Source organism: Talaromyces marneffei, chromosome 6 (assembly GCF_009556855.1).
Source record: "Talaromyces marneffei chromosome 6, complete sequence".
In the NCBI taxonomy this organism is placed as follows: Eukaryota; Fungi; Ascomycota; class Eurotiomycetes; order Eurotiales; family Trichocomaceae; genus Talaromyces; species Talaromyces marneffei.
This window is the reverse complement of record NC_072353.1, coordinates 3002100-3017414: the sequence shown is the minus strand read 5'-3', so window position 1 is coordinate 3017414 and position 15315 is coordinate 3002100. Positions and strand designations below refer to the sequence as shown.

The window sequence follows — 15315 nt, the reverse complement described above, 5'->3', positions numbered from 1 at the left end:
CACGCATAGATGGGATCCCTTGACATACGACGCAAGATGTGTGACGAAAGCTGAGGATGGCGTGTCAACTTTCTTAACCTGGACAACGAAACTTTGAGTCTGTGCAATTTTACAACAGCTGAATTCAAGTTCAGAACAAAATCACGTTCCAATGGCAATAATACATATATACTCGTTATAATATGTGAGCAATGTGACTTGCGACGTGTGATAGAGATCCCCGAATCTGGCAATACATGATTCTTGAATGCTTCGGAGTACCACCAAGTACTGCGTGTAGTAAGGTCGGTACCTCTCGGTCGGTACCTCCGGTAGGTATTCCCGAGCGAACGCCGAGGGCGACATCATACGATCGAAAGGCAAAATAATCAACGAAGAACAATCGGATTCTGCTACAAGTGCATATGACTCTGTTCCATGATGATGAAGCAAGGTCAGCTGAACGAAAACGTCTTGTTCTATAACCGACAGAAGTCTCCGAGTGTAAATGTGTTCATGACTGTTCCCCAAAGTTCGGCCCATTTTCCGGCTCGGTCGGGACTTTGAATTAGGTAACTATTCAGTGGCAATGGCTAACTACCGTAGTTAACTATGTGAGCTGTCTGGGCAATCAATGTTGATATCATATGGTTCCCATAATGTTTCGGGATTATGTCGGTGTCAATTATTGAAGTCAATTTCAACGCCTGAATAAATTCATACAAATCAACAATTTGTTAAACTGTCTTGTTTGACTGACTAGTCGAGACCATCAACCTACTACAACATACAACTAATACCTAATAAACCGAATGAGCATACACTATGCCATTTTTGACATACCCCGCTGCGTTGGAACTGCAGAAGGAACTCAGAGGAACAAATGCAGAGGTTGTGACTCTTGCCGACGATGAGTATGTGGAAAGCCTTGACCGATGGAGCGCAACCAGCGAAAAGGAGGCCGTATGTGTTTCGTCACCACACCAAAGCATTCGTAGTTTACTTTCACCCATCCAAGAGCATCACTTGACGTATGCTGACACAACTATGCTGATTAAGGGCGCCATAGTGAAGGTTACTACTGCGGAGGAAGTATCCACTGTTGTGGAATTTGCTGCGAAACGCTATATTCCCTTTGCGGTTCTTTCAGGTGGCTATAGCACAAATGGTGCATCATCGACTTATGGAGGGATTGTGATCGACTTGGGAAGAATGAATCGTGTAGACGTTCAATCTTCTTCCTCCATAGTATCGGTCGAAGGTGGCGCCAAATGGGCAGATGTTGACACAGCTGCCGCCCAGCATGGTCTTGCTGTCGTTGGACCAACGGCTAGCCAGCTTGGTGTAGGTGGTACGACACTCGGTGGCGGGATTGGCTGGCTCACTGGGAAGTACGGTCTTATTATCGATAATCTAGTAGAAGCTCAAGTGGTGCTGGCGGATGGCAGTATAACCACCGCATCCGAGTCGGAAAACCCGGACCTGTTTTGGGCCATTCGCGGAGCTGGTCAAGACTTTGGTGTTACCACGAGATTCACCTTCAGAGCTCATCCACAGCAGAATGATGTCTTTGCCGGAATAATATACCTCGATCCAGATAAGCTATCGCAATTGGTAGATTATGTGAACGACCTCGACTCCAAACTTGAGGAAGACCAAGGGTTATTCTTTGGGTTTACAAACACGCACGATCAAACCACGATAGTGGTAATTTTATTTTACAACGGTCCACAGGACAAAGCAGAAAAGATGTTTGAACCCGTATTATCGCTGAGCACAGGTCGTGGGGAGACGGGAATGATGCCTTATTACAAGACAAATCGCCTGTTCAATAGGACAACCGCCAGCGAGGGGAGAAAACGACTGAGTGGCACGAGTGTCACATTACCACTTGACATGGACTTTTTCCAAACGGTGTACCAAAACTTCTCTCATATTCTGGATGACCATTCTGATGATGCTGAAGCCTTTTTGCTTTTTGAAATGTTGCCCTATACCAAAGTGGTTGAGGTCCCAAATGATGCTACAGCCTATGCTAATAGGGGGCCATACTATAACGTCTGCTCCATATTCAACTGGCAGGACGTAAATGCGGACTCAAAGATTCGTAATTTACAGCAGGGCCTTATGAGTCAGATACGTGATGAGCACGTCAAAAAGAGAGGCCCTGGGGTAGGTACCTATCCTAATTTTACTGGTCAGTTGCTACTCTTAATGTATTTAGCTACAAGTTGAACTAATTGACTATGGAATAGGTTTTGATGCCAACGCAAGAGATCTGTTTGGCGACAATTTGCCTCGTCTCAAAGAACTCAAGAAGTATTACGATCCTAGGAACGTGTTCCGGAAATGGCATGACTTGCTGCTACAGACCGGGTCCTCTGTCTGATAGTTCAGATTCTACTATCATTCTGGGATAAAGCTGTTGTGGGGGCGCATTTTGAGTTCTTTGGTACCGAAATATTCTGAATAATAACTATTATTTCTTGCATGTTCCAATTTTCCTTTTCTGTTGTATACAAGTGACTTGGCTCGAGCCTCCTTTCGTCAAGCTTAAGATGAACAATAAAATGTATCGGAATTCTATTAGCGGTTTTAAATAGCCATAGAAAATGTTTATACTTTTATACCTTTGTCTCTTTGCACGTACTTCGTATTACTGGGAGTTTCTTCAACATTACGCTTACTTGGCTGAAAGACCCACGTCAATTCGTGAATGTATCAGAAATTTTTACGACAAACCCATTGTGTAACTATAGACCATTATTAATACATAATGCACGTTTATCACTTCCAGTAAGAACGTACAATTCTTATGGAATAACCATCAAGCCCTATCGGTTTGAATGGCTAGAGCTACATGATCATCTACCTGGGAAGGTGCCCTCGTGAATCCCACCTAGATATTGATCTGGGTAACAATATTTTAGCGCTGTGAAACATATACAACAAAAGCTCCGAGTTACTGTTGACTCGATTACTCGAGGACTGCTTCACTGACCAGCTCTTCGAATATCTCAACGTCAACTTCAATCTAAATCACCATTCAGGACGATGAATAACGTATTGGCAGGTAAACCTCAAATAGTTCTACGTATATTAGAAAATGCGATGGTGTGGCCTACAAGTGTCCGAATTGGGCGTATCATAGTTAGTAACCATTATGAACTGTTTGCACGCGACATGTGTGACCGAAAGCTGAACCGGTTTTACAGTCTCGAGGCCTGTGTAAGCCTAAGCTATTTATCAAAGATCTCACTAATGCCGGAGCGTACTAAGCTAGACGTCGTGTAATCCAAAATAACAATGGAAAAACAAGAAACCACCAACACAATATTATAAGATTCTTGACACGAGCAGTGATGACTCCAACTATTCCCTTCCCTTTTGACCTAGATTCCAGAGTCAATATCCACCAGATGTTGGGAGTCCTGCCACTGATCCCAGGAGCTACATGTCTGAGAAAGAGTTGTATAATCAATTAGGTCTCGAATCTCACTGTATCGCTCGACAAACTGGATGGCAAGCCCGCCAACCGTATGAAATCCGATGTGACAGTGCATCAACCAGGCCCCGGGATTATCAGTCTGGAATGCTAGGAGAAGATAACCCCCTGCCAATAGCATGGCGGTATCTCGGCGCGCTGGATTGTTAAACTTGCTCACAGCTGTATTAGGGTCGTAAGTTCCAGTTCCCTGAGCAAGAACAAAGAAGTCATGGCCGTGCAAATGAATTGGATGTGGAACTCCCAGACTGCTTTGCACGAGCACGTAGACCCATTTGTTGGCTTCGTCGACTTGTATGACTCCCTCAGTGCTGGACCAGCTCGTTTCATTGTTGTAGATTTGCAGCAGCGTAGGGTTCTCCCAGTCGATTAGCATTGACACGTCATTGACCTGCCAAACGAACAGTTCCGCACTATTTATTCCGAGAGTCACGGTCTCATTATTGTAGTAAGTAAAGTCCTGAGAGACAGCTTTTGACACAACTGGTGTGAGACTGCCTGATTGATCTGTACAGCCTGTTGTCGTGTTATAACCGGTTGTGGATGGGGTACCTTGTGCATTGCCGTAATATATAATGCCCCTAATGTTGTCTGTACTGTTGTTGCTCGAGCAATCAGTCTGGGGCACAGCGCGCATCCAGAATTTGTCGGCAACCTGAGCTTGGTCTGCCTTGACAATGACATCGTAGCGTTGTGCTGTAAGTATTAGCAAGATGAACTAATTAGGCGTAAACATGTAGGACATATAATCTTACCAATGCCTATAGTGAGAACATTTGTGGTGAATGGTTCAACTGGAACAAGATCTGCCGCTATGACGGTCATAGTATGGTTATCGATGGAAAAGGAGAAATGAGTGTCGAGTGCGGTATTGACGAGACGAAGACGGTAGGACTTGCCAGATTTGAATTTCGTGGTGAATCGTTGGCCAACCTGGTTATCGCCATTTTTATAAACATTCATACCGTTGATCAAACCGTTCTCTAGGTATGGAGGACCGTGCTTTGCATCGAAGTAGAACAGCTCGTCGGGTGTTTCATGACTCCAGTCGGTCAGGACGATAGCACCTACATCCTCATCGTAATTTGCACTTGCGGGTCCATCAATGACAATGGCTCCAAAAACACCTTCCCATGCTTGCAGAGAAAAGTGAGAGTGATACCACGTAGTTCCGTACTGAGTGGCACGCCACTTGTAGGTGATGGTGTTTTCCGGAGCAGTGGGACATTCGGTCACAGAGACAACACCGTCATTCTGATTCGTAAAATTCTGCCGAATACCATGCCAATGAATACTGGTTCCATTGTTTGAGCTAGAAAGTTGGTTGGTAACGTGTACAACCACTTCATCGCCCCAATTTGCGTGTATGGTAGGCCCTGGTACTGAACCATTGATGACTTGAGTATATCGTGGGATTCCGTCAGGAGCCAGGATTTCCTCGCGGATCTCAAACCAATATTCTTGGGTAACACCAGTATCTGGCACTTCATTGTAGTAGTCGGTGTTTATATCATAGTTGCACCATTTAGTGCGATCTTTTGCGGTATTACCAGAGCAACGTTTAGTTGTAGCTGCTCCCAATACCAGATTGATGCTAATAAGGAAATAAAAGTATAGAAGGAGGTCTTTCACGGCCATCGTGAAGCCTAGGGTTTGACTTTGAAATATAGAGAAATAACAGTGGGAGAAGGAGTAACGTAAGGCATTAACTTCCTTGTTGTGTCCTAGTTTTAATAATAAGATATGAAATATGAAATATATATATATTTATAAATAATTAAAATTTAGAATTATTATTTCTAAGTTTTTCTATAATTTTAAATAATCTATATTCAACTATATTGAATTTATTACTTAATGAAAACGTAGACCTCCCAATTGGTGAATAGTTGCGGTGGGCTTTATATCGCAGTTGAAAGCGTCGAGGTTTCCAACTTATCTGACAGCTCTTGTTCGAGTAACTCTATGCATGCATGACAGACGCCCTAATCCTTGTGGGTTTTCCAGGTAGTCATGAGATTCTAAGCGAAATTCAGAACTGTCTTACATCCATCCTACTATTCTAGGATACGAGCTTCCACGTTCTTTTTTTTGGCCAGAATCTCTACATGAACATCTGACCACAATGTAGCCCAACACTCTATCCAATCTGAAAACATCCCAGTCAGGAGGTGACTAAGACATTGGAAGTCGTCAGCTTAGTTCTAAGATAGAATTTACAAGCAAGCGACATGGTTGACAGCACAGTATTCCCGCCGAAAACTTAAATTCCTGGCTTCGTTCTTCGAATGGACAAAATCCATGGATGCTAGCGTTGGTTATCCGACCTGAGGCCATGCGGTGTCGTTACTTGTCTATCTATTGGACAGCAGCATTGCATCGAGTCATCTTGCAATTCCTGCAAATATGTCCCCGAGAAGCCTCCAGATTGAAGTGGCCCTTCCCAATTTTCGGGCTCGATTTTGGCCAATGAATTCAGATACAAACATATCTATCTCCACTTGAAGGATCATATCTAGTTCTACATGTTGGAAATAGAACATTCGAGCTATCTAGGATCACTCCTAAAGTATATCCTTCCACTTTTTGCAGGAACGTAGAGCAAATGATGGTTGTTCTTGACGTGGGAACGTGAATCTTTGAATCAACCGATCCCAACCTGGATAGAAGTCGATGGGTTCATTGTACTAAATAATGCGTGCTCTATCAAGTGGACTCCTTGACTTAGGGCTTTTAAGCTTTTGTTGGACCCGAGTCAGAGTCCAAAAACATCCATGGATGCATGGATTTAGTATATCCAGGCTAGACATCGCATGTCGTTTAAATTATTGATCCGATTTGTTATTAGGGTTGGGCTTGCATCTGAAGAAACTACTAGCAAACGAAGCACATTCTGCTCTGAGTCTTTTGACACATGTATCTTGTGAGCTATCAAAAGTTGATTAGTGAAGCGTTGGTCGTATTCGCAATCTACTCAACATGTCTCAGGCATCGAATCATATCTAGAGATCCTGACTGAATCATGGCGGTAGCTAGGTAACTTCCCAAAAACGGATGGCGACATTCGGCGATACGTTCGGTCACACAGATGATATCCAAGTTTCCAAATATCTTGCAGAACACCATTCTCAGACTTGGTCGACACTAGCAAGGGTCATAAGATCTCGTATACTACTAAGCCACAAGCTGAATTCAATTATTCCGCTCCTGCATTTCTTATTGCATGTTGAAATTCGCGAACCAAACTCATTGGAACTAGACATAAATGTATTCTTATTTGCAGAGATGCCTCCCTACTAACCAAAAACCTATTTACAACGGATTTAGTAACAAAAACAACTCCTTCATCCTGTTGAAGTCAAGCGCAAATCCTTTCTCTTATCCCCTCAAAATGCTCTATGATAAGATACTCTTGCCTTTACTGGCCGCTTACACAATCTTGCCATTGACTCTGGCACAGAGTGGAAATTTTACGATTTACGCATATGGCACTGGTGTCCTTGGTCTACCGTTGTTTTATTCTGAAGGTATCTATCTGTTCTCCTGACTGGTTAGACCAGTGTATAAATCAAATCTGACGGCTGAAATGGCAGGTGACGCTCAACTTGGAAACGTAAATGCTATTCCAGGCTACAATGTATCTGATGTCTATTGTAAGTTCCACTGCCTTACACTTTCCATGAAACCACAAACTAAAATTTCTCGGAAATTATTGAAGTCTCAATTGAGAGCGGTAGACTACTCGCCTTTCCAAATGCTACGAGCACTGAAGCGGCAAAGCATGATGCCAACTACACCTGGACAAGTCTACAGTTGAATGTCCCGGTGAACACGTCTGGCAACACGGTCACTTTCACCGAGGATACAGGTTCAAGTGGTGGCGCTGATGGAGAGTGGACACTGTATGGACCTTATGTTTTTCTATACGATAGCTCCAAGCAGCTAGTCTCACACTTCTTTGCCGAACCCACAAACGACGCCGGAGTCTTTAACTTGCTGTGGAACCTATCTGAAGAGCAACAGGCACAGAACCCAGATGCGGTACCAGTTTCCCTTCGGACGATCGCACCAGTGGATGCGAGCTCGACAAACTAGTACACATAGATGAAGCCGAAAGCAGCTTGACAAAGTTGTCTGGTTTCCGAGGATACTACAAGCGTTCTTTCTCCTTTCCTTTTGTTGTTCAGTCAAAGATTGCTTCATGAGAAGTTCAAATATATCATGGTGGTCTCGTCATATCAATCGTCGAGTTAGCATGCCGTCAAGGACATAGCTACGTGTTTAATGCATCTACTCGATTGAATCGCCCTCCTCGTTTCAGCGTCTCGAAAATAGAAAATTGCTCGAACGAGATAAACCTTGATGTAAACTAGTAAATCATGCATACCCGCATTCGGATTAGAAAGATCATGCTGCAGGATCACCACGTTCTTGACGGATAGATCAGCCAATGAACATTCAGTGATTTGTTAGCTGAGTCTTGTGGATTTTATAGCGGCGCCCAGTTTTCCCCAATGAGAAAATAGCTTCACCAATCCCAACAAATACCTAGGACGCCGTACATAATTGGTAAACTTCCGGATATCTTCGATTGGCGCCGGGCTGATCTATCAGGAACGTGTCGGTAATTATGCACTGAGGTGGATATCACCAAGGGCGAGAAATGAACTTCGGAACCTGTTGAGATGTTGTTGCGGTGTGCTTTGCTTGGCACTCGCTCGCTTGCAAGGCTTATTATTCTCGCTAAACCCCACTGGATTCAATGGATTGCCTAACATCAAAACCAAATACGATTTGTGGTCACGCGGCCGATACCAACAACATGCTCCAACCTTGATCTGCACGCGACATTTGGCCTTATTCACGCTTTGCATCGATCAATACGTGGCATACAATTGGCTCTCTTCTCAGATTGCCCAATCATTCGCCGTGTGGAGGAAAACCTGGTCTATTGTAGTCACCGTATATCAAGGGTATTAGGTAATCCTACGTAATGCTTTGAGGCGGAATCAAATCGAGATTCGAGGTCTTAGTAAACTTTCACTATAGTCGCTTATCTGATATAATGACCAACATCTGGACTCGTATTAATCTGCAGAGACAGCCAGGCACAGAGTAGAGACCTCGTTAGCCTATTCTCCAATGCATAATACAGCCACCGAGAGCAGCTAGAATTGCTAAACTGTCCTGTTCACCAGGATGATTGTGCCAAGAAAATCCAGCCTTGAATTTGTAGCTGAGGCTGACTCCTTGCTCAAGCGAACTGCAAGGAAGCTGAGACGCGGCAGCTAGGTCACATGCTTGTCTCATCCACGTGGATCAAGTAATAAATGAGCATGTATAAGGATCCAATAGGTTTCAATCTACGTATTAGCGATCTTTGGAGGAACGTTTACGGCGTGATGGTTGACAAGCATGCATGACTAAAGTCAAGGAGCTCTGGTCGAGACACCTGCCCGTTTGGGTACTGTTTTGAAGAACCAACCCAGCAATTTGGCACGTAGACAAAAATCCACCGAGACATATTGGTCATTCACCAGTATTTTTATCTCTCTCAAGACTTATAAATAGCACAAAATATATAAATCTGACTTCCGGCCTGTATTTTAGCCAGTAATGCCATCGTTAAGATTATAGTTAGCGGGCCTGGGGCCGCTTCCAGTGGGCATATTTCAAGACTTCCGTCCAGTTTCCACTGCCATCAACTCTGTTTCGAGTCAAACCGAAGGACAGCAAATCGCAGACAGGCAGAAGTCGTGCGTTTGTTATCTTCATGCCGAGCACCAAAACCCATGTTTAGAAGCACCAGCTTTGGATATCGGTAACGATTATTTCACAGCAAAGGTTACCGCATTTGGCCTCGTTGTCCAGAGCATTTGGGAACGCTTATTCAATCCTAGGAACAGTCTCTGGTCGCTGTCGTGCCAGGTTCAGCAGTGGGAGGAAAAGCGGTCGCTCCAGCACATCATTGTCTCGGGCATTATTCTGCTCGTCTGTAGCAGACTTCAGGTCCTCCCAGCTGACCCAATCCCAGCTCTCACATTTGTGAGGCTCAAGTACCTGCGGGACTTGTTCTTCGTTCTTTCTGACGCATACCATGAATAAAGTTATGTAGTGTTTCCCCTCCGCGGGCATGTAATCGTTTGTAGCGGTCAGAAATTTCGGTTCCGATATTTCGAGGCCAGTCTCTTCAAGCACTTCTCGAATGGCGCAATCCTCTGGCGTCTCCCCGAATTCAAGATGGCCCCCTGGAAGAGCGTATGTCCCTGATCCATGAGAGTTGAGGCGCTTGCCCATCACAAAGCGGGGGTTGGTCGATGATTCCTGCGAAGAATAGAGGACAAACACGCCTACACCAACACGAACTTCAGGCGCCATATTTGGCTTTATATATATATATATATATATATATATCTTTTTTTTTTTTTTTTTTTTTTGTCGTTTCTTTTTCTAGATCATGCTTCTGAAAATTCCTACTACATAGTATTGACGGAAAGCCTGTCGGGAACTTAAGTGTCATGTCGCTTCCACTCTCCGTATTTGGCACCCCCCACATTCATTGTGCAGATGGAGGCGCTCTCGGATGTGAGAGATAATAGCCCTAGTTAAGTACCTGAGGGGCATCAGGCCACCCTAACCTGAAAGGCGAAGTTCTCGATTCTTTCGACTGATAGAGGCACAGACGCAAAGCTTCTCAACATTCCCACGGAGATAACGTGGCAGGCTGTGGAACCTTGATGAGACATCGATCTAAATTTCGATTTTGAAGACCGTCCACTCTTAAATCTCACATTATCTACTTATTAGTAGTATACAGGGCCAAATTCGTTAACTTAACTAGTCTACCCGACCGAAGGGATGAGTCAACCCCTTTGGATATTCTAACTTAACTAGTTACCTTCTGAAAGACAAATCACCCACACAGATGTTTAGGGAAGAGAGTTGACACACCTACTAGTTGGTATTTCTGATGCGCCACTGAAGAACTATCCATGAGCTCGGATACGGCAGCAATTCTATACACCAAAAGAGGCGTCTCTACATTGTTGACTGAACATATGGATCCCCTACCCCTGACCAGATTGGATCAAGTAGGATTTACATGATTCTACTCCGTACCAAATTTTGATTCACAATTACAATTGGGAAGAGGTTGTTCCATGAGGATAACCTGTGGATAGTCACTGCGATTCGTCAAAATGTTATAACCCTAACCCTAACCCTATTTCAATATCCGAACTATTTTACCCCTAGACCAAAATCACAGGATATATTTCTGACATTCGAATACATCGCCAATCTCCAGCATGTAACCAAGGTGTGAAGAAGCTAGTCGGAATGAAGAAGTTCTTCGTACATTTTGTATTCATTATATGAAAACAAGAGAAATCACTTACTGTACGTCCAAGTAGACACTTCGAGTTGTACGATCCTTTGTCGAAGTTTGGTTGTACAGATAAGGAGTACAAAATCTTCTATATTTCAGTCTGATGTGGTAGATGTCAAAGAGAATTACAGTTAGATTCGCTTTCGGGACTTTGTCCGTCCCCAGATGTCCCTTGGTGATCTTCGATAAAAAGAAACCTTCGAATATCCTTTGAAGGGGGCACGCAACCACCATGTCGAATATTGAAAGATTTTACGTCTAGGCCTGGAGGCAATACGGAGCCATTGGAGTTCTTGTTGATGAAGTCTCGAACTACCTTCAGACTCTGGCAGGTTCCGTGCCGCAACAACCCATTGGAAATCACTCAATTGCAAGCGTTAGTTGTGCTATCTCTCGCGAGTCGAATAGATGATGAGCCTGCTTTTCCTTGGATTCAACCATATTAATAAAATCGACTTTTTAATGGCATTTCCACGGGCTCGTACGATAGCTTATAAAGCTCAAACTATTCGGAATAGCTTTGCAGCAACTGTATTAGTGCCTTTTAATCCAGATCGAGTTATTCAACATCTTACAATTCAATTGAAGACACCAACACGACCTCCTAGTCGATCGAGCAATACACAATCTTCCTGTTTCCAAACACCACAAAATATACGCCAATTTGTACGTCAGTCAACTACAATTAAGAAGCGTATGAATGAGCGTACGGGAAGCCTAAATCAAGTGCTTGATCAGGCAATTATGCAGATGTCAAAAGCCTATGAAATGACTATGAATCATCTTCTACTCGTGCAGAAAGAAAACTACGATTTACGAGCTGCGCATGAAAAAGATAAGCAAAAACGAAAAAGATCTAAGAAGCAGATTTCAATTGAGCAAGGGATTACTAGAGAAGAAGCCCAAGCGCTCGTACAAGGCCAGGTTGAGGCATCTCATGCCGTTACTACTACTCCTGCTGCTCCTGTTGATCCGGAGCTCCCAGCTTCTCAACCAGTCGTACGCCGCCAATTTCGCTGCAGTGGTTGTGGTGTTGAAGGATATAAAATAAATAGATGCCCTAGTCGTACCAGTAGTTAGATTTTTATATATAATTTGTACGTGGATTTGGCCCAGAGGAACTTTCCTTTCCTTCTCTTTTTCTCCCATGCTTGATATTCCTGTAGATATGCGCACCTAGATATTTCTCAATACAAGGTTTTGGCAGTTGTCACATGGAGCCTCGGCTAGTAGATGGTGTCGGGAGTGGGCTATTAATAATAACACCTATAGACTTGTCTATTCCTATCCTATCTCACTTTTGAAAGCTTCACAAGCAACTACAGCACTTCATAAATAATAATACACTTATTAACTAATCAACATGAAGTTCTTACCTTCCCTTATTATCTTCAGTCTTTCTGCCTTGGCTCCTGCGAGCTCTTACATCGATCACTATATTACTAAGAACCGGCCCGATCCTCCTTCTGATCCTCCTCATGGTTATAAGTCGGTTATCGACGTTATCGCCGAACGTATGAAGACGCTCAATTACCATATTGATGATTATCACGGCGGTCCTGCCACATTCCTTCTTACTGGCCCTCGAGAGATTATCCAAGCTATTAAGGATGGGATTCAGAAATTCCGACGTCAGGTTTCCCTTGACGAGCATGATGCCAATCTACTTGTTGCCTATATTGAGAAGACTTTAAAGCCTCCGGTTCAATGGGTCATTGAGGCTCTTATCGAAAAGGAGAAGCCTCTTGTTGCTCGCGGTTTTCGTTCTCAGGTTCTACAGAGTCTTCAGAATATGAAAAACCCTGTTGAACAACTCCGTGATATAATCTCCCGGAAGATTATCCAAAGCGCCCAGAAGCAGTATTTTACAAAAGAATTTAATAATATAACCATCAAGGTCATCCAGCAAGGTATTGATGCCTTCGATAACTTTATCCATTGCGTCACAATACCTACCATGCCCCCTGGCGGTGCAATAGCGACCAATAATTCGCCTGCCGTCCCTACTTTCACTGGTGCAGCTTAGAGCTGGAACTGGGGGCTAGTACTAACTAGGTTGGCAGCGCAGTTAATCTTGCAGCCAGTCTCCTTGCTGTCCTTGCCTTTTAAAATTTGCTTAAAGTAAACAGCATATACAAGTAGACCTCTGCAAGTCCCATGGACGGGAGATGGGACTGATGCCGATGTTCATGGGCGGACGGAGGGGTCCTGTCGGATTGGCGGGTTTACTCCCGGCTAACCCTGAATGTATTTTACAAGTATAAGGAAGGAAGAATAAGTGACTAGCAAGATTGTATCTGTTTTTTTTTTTTTTTCTCTCTCCCTGTCTGAATACATGAGGTTCCAAAGCCGGGTTTTTATAGACATCTGGTGAGCTGGTTTTATCGAATCCGGCATGTAGGGTTGACATCATTTGTGACCTATCATGAGGGGTAAAATTGGGGGCTATAAAGTAGAGCTTCTGATTGACTGCCTCATTTGACTGCCTCTGGATATCCGGATTATCTGACAGCTATCCCACGGAGTAAACTTGAGACATTTCTCTTACACATAACGGTTTCGGATTGATCACTTCATTCGATGGCTTCATTGGAAAGCCAGCTTATCTGACAGGTCCTGTCCATGGGCAACCCTAACCGTGTTTATAAAACCCTGTTGGCCATATTTTACCGCTACGCTAAGAAAGGATATAGCGCGTGAATCTATTTGACATAAAATACGCTATATTCACAACACCATATGACCCATTATGACACATTATGAGGCATACCATTTGACACACAGATTGAAAGAATCACAGTCGATTATTTGTATGGGATTCGCATATATAAAAGGGACAGGAATCTCAGCTAGAAATGATAGAAGGAAGGGGATCAAGAGGACAAGGATTTTCCACCCATAGATTCGAACTTCACCTGTTTTGTGCTAGTGGTAAAAAACTCCAATAAACCCAGTCAGTTGACTAATGTTGGATTCCGCGTATAGGCTAGTAATCAGGTAACATAGGTTACGTTACCATATAAATTTAATATATATGCTGATGTGTGATTCTTCTGTTGACTGTTTCGCTCCAAAGTCGCCCTCTTTACTACTCGTTCCTTTCCCCTTTCCTGTGGGTCCTTGCCAGGACGCTAATATACATTTACAGCCTCCTATTGGCTGTAAGTCCTATCCGTTTTGAGATTAGCCTCGCTCAGGCTATCAAACTGCTCATATATTTCAATCAGAAAGTGCTTTTTCAGAAAATTGCTTCCTATGGCGACAATTGATCGATGAGGCTCCAGCATCAGCAGAGCCGTTTCTCACCCTAGGTAAAGGACGAGATATCCACATCCAGCCAATAAACATATGATTACTTATTATTTCTTTTTCATCTGGCCTGATCATAGCCAGTGGTAGCAGTCCTAGGCTAAAGAATTGCTGGTTTCGGCCCTAGCGACCGGGCCCGGGGGCTTCACAGAGTATACTACACCTCGTTTTGGCAATCTTCCCTAATATGGAAATGAGCCAGGCACAGCATTTCGCACCATGTGAGGTCTACCACGTGCTGGGGCATCACAATGATTGACACCCATTTGTGCCACAGAATAACTAGCACTGGGCAATTGATATACCTACCACTAATAATGTTCACTCATTCAATTCTTTTATTTCTTTTCTAAATAGTACCTATCGAATCCATGCTAAGTAATCTATAGAAAAATGACTGCAATCTCCTGGCGCCTGGTTCACCTATCGATAGTTCCTATAACGTACGCTATAGTCCAATATGGACCCTAATCAGGCTTCCTTGGAGCCCTTGCTCGTGCTGGCTACTTCAGCTGCTTTTATATACTGGCTTTAGTCGCCCTTGCTTTGCATCTGATATGGGCAAGATTCCTCTGGCCTATATGGTTCAGTCCGCTTACTGATCTACCGCAACCAAAGGTTTGGCTCCCAATATGTATATTGGGATAGGCATGAACTCACTAGTAGAGTAGGGCGGAAGCTGGCTGATAGGGCACTGGTGGCAGTTGTTTAGGAATGGGACAGCTGAATCCGAGAGAAGGCAAGACCAAAATAATCCGCTTCTTAGTCTTAAACTGAGGAACTGAGGATCGCTCCAGTCTTCGTGAGATAGAAAACGACGGCTTTATCTACTACCGCAGCCTCTTAAACTCGCAGCGTGTTGTTACTGCGCTAGTGGAGAGCTTTGCACACAGGTTGACGAGTTTGTAAAACCGGTCATAGCAAGGGGAATTGCTGGAAGGATTCTAGGAGAAGCCCTTGTTTTGTCTGAGCTAGAGAAACATAAACAGCAGCGGCGCATTTTCCTCCCCATCTTTTCCTCGCGGCACATTGGCGAAATGTTTCCCACATTCTTGAAACGGCATCCACCGTCTATAATGGCTCATGCGGAAGGGGCCTGATCAAAAAATAAAGAAAGCGGAAAACGATGAGCACG

The 15315-nt window shown here is 43.8% G+C and overlaps 5 protein-coding genes across 5 annotated transcripts; 3 read left to right on the top strand and 2 right to left on the bottom strand.

Moving 5' to 3' along the window:
* Positions 1-804: 804 nt before the first annotated feature.
* On the top strand, positions 805-2368 carry EYB26_008587 (uncharacterized protein; the record flags this gene model as incomplete). Its single annotated transcript, XM_054267838.1, has 3 exons — positions 805-942; positions 1039-2176; positions 2235-2368. 3 exons carry the CDS (start codon positions 805-807, stop codon positions 2366-2368), a joined length of 1410 nt encoding a protein of 469 aa, XP_054123813.1.
* A 1003-nt stretch (positions 2369-3371) lies between these two features.
* EYB26_008586 (uncharacterized protein) lies at positions 3372-5122 on the bottom strand (the record flags this gene model as incomplete). The annotated part of the gene is made up of 2 exons (XM_054267837.1): positions 3372-4180; positions 4240-5122. 2 exons carry the CDS (start codon positions 5120-5122, stop codon positions 3372-3374), a joined length of 1692 nt encoding a protein of 563 aa, XP_054123812.1.
* Positions 5123-6875: 1753 nt separating this feature from the next.
* EYB26_008585 (uncharacterized protein) lies at positions 6876-7579 on the top strand (the record flags this gene model as incomplete). Its single annotated transcript, XM_054267836.1, has 3 exons — positions 6876-7011; positions 7078-7137; positions 7203-7579. 3 exons carry the CDS (start codon positions 6876-6878, stop codon positions 7577-7579), a joined length of 573 nt encoding a protein of 190 aa, XP_054123811.1.
* A 1791-nt stretch (positions 7580-9370) lies between these two features.
* On the bottom strand, positions 9371-9862 carry EYB26_008584 (uncharacterized protein; the record flags this gene model as incomplete). Its single annotated transcript, XM_054267835.1, has 1 exon — positions 9371-9862. One exon carries the CDS (start codon positions 9860-9862, stop codon positions 9371-9373), a length of 492 nt encoding a protein of 163 aa, XP_054123810.1.
* A 2372-nt stretch (positions 9863-12234) lies between these two features.
* EYB26_008583 (uncharacterized protein) lies at positions 12235-12897 on the top strand (the record flags this gene model as incomplete). The annotated part of the gene is made up of 1 exon (XM_054267834.1): positions 12235-12897. One exon carries the CDS (start codon positions 12235-12237, stop codon positions 12895-12897), a length of 663 nt encoding a protein of 220 aa, XP_054123809.1.
* Positions 12898-15315: the final 2418 nt, after the last annotated feature.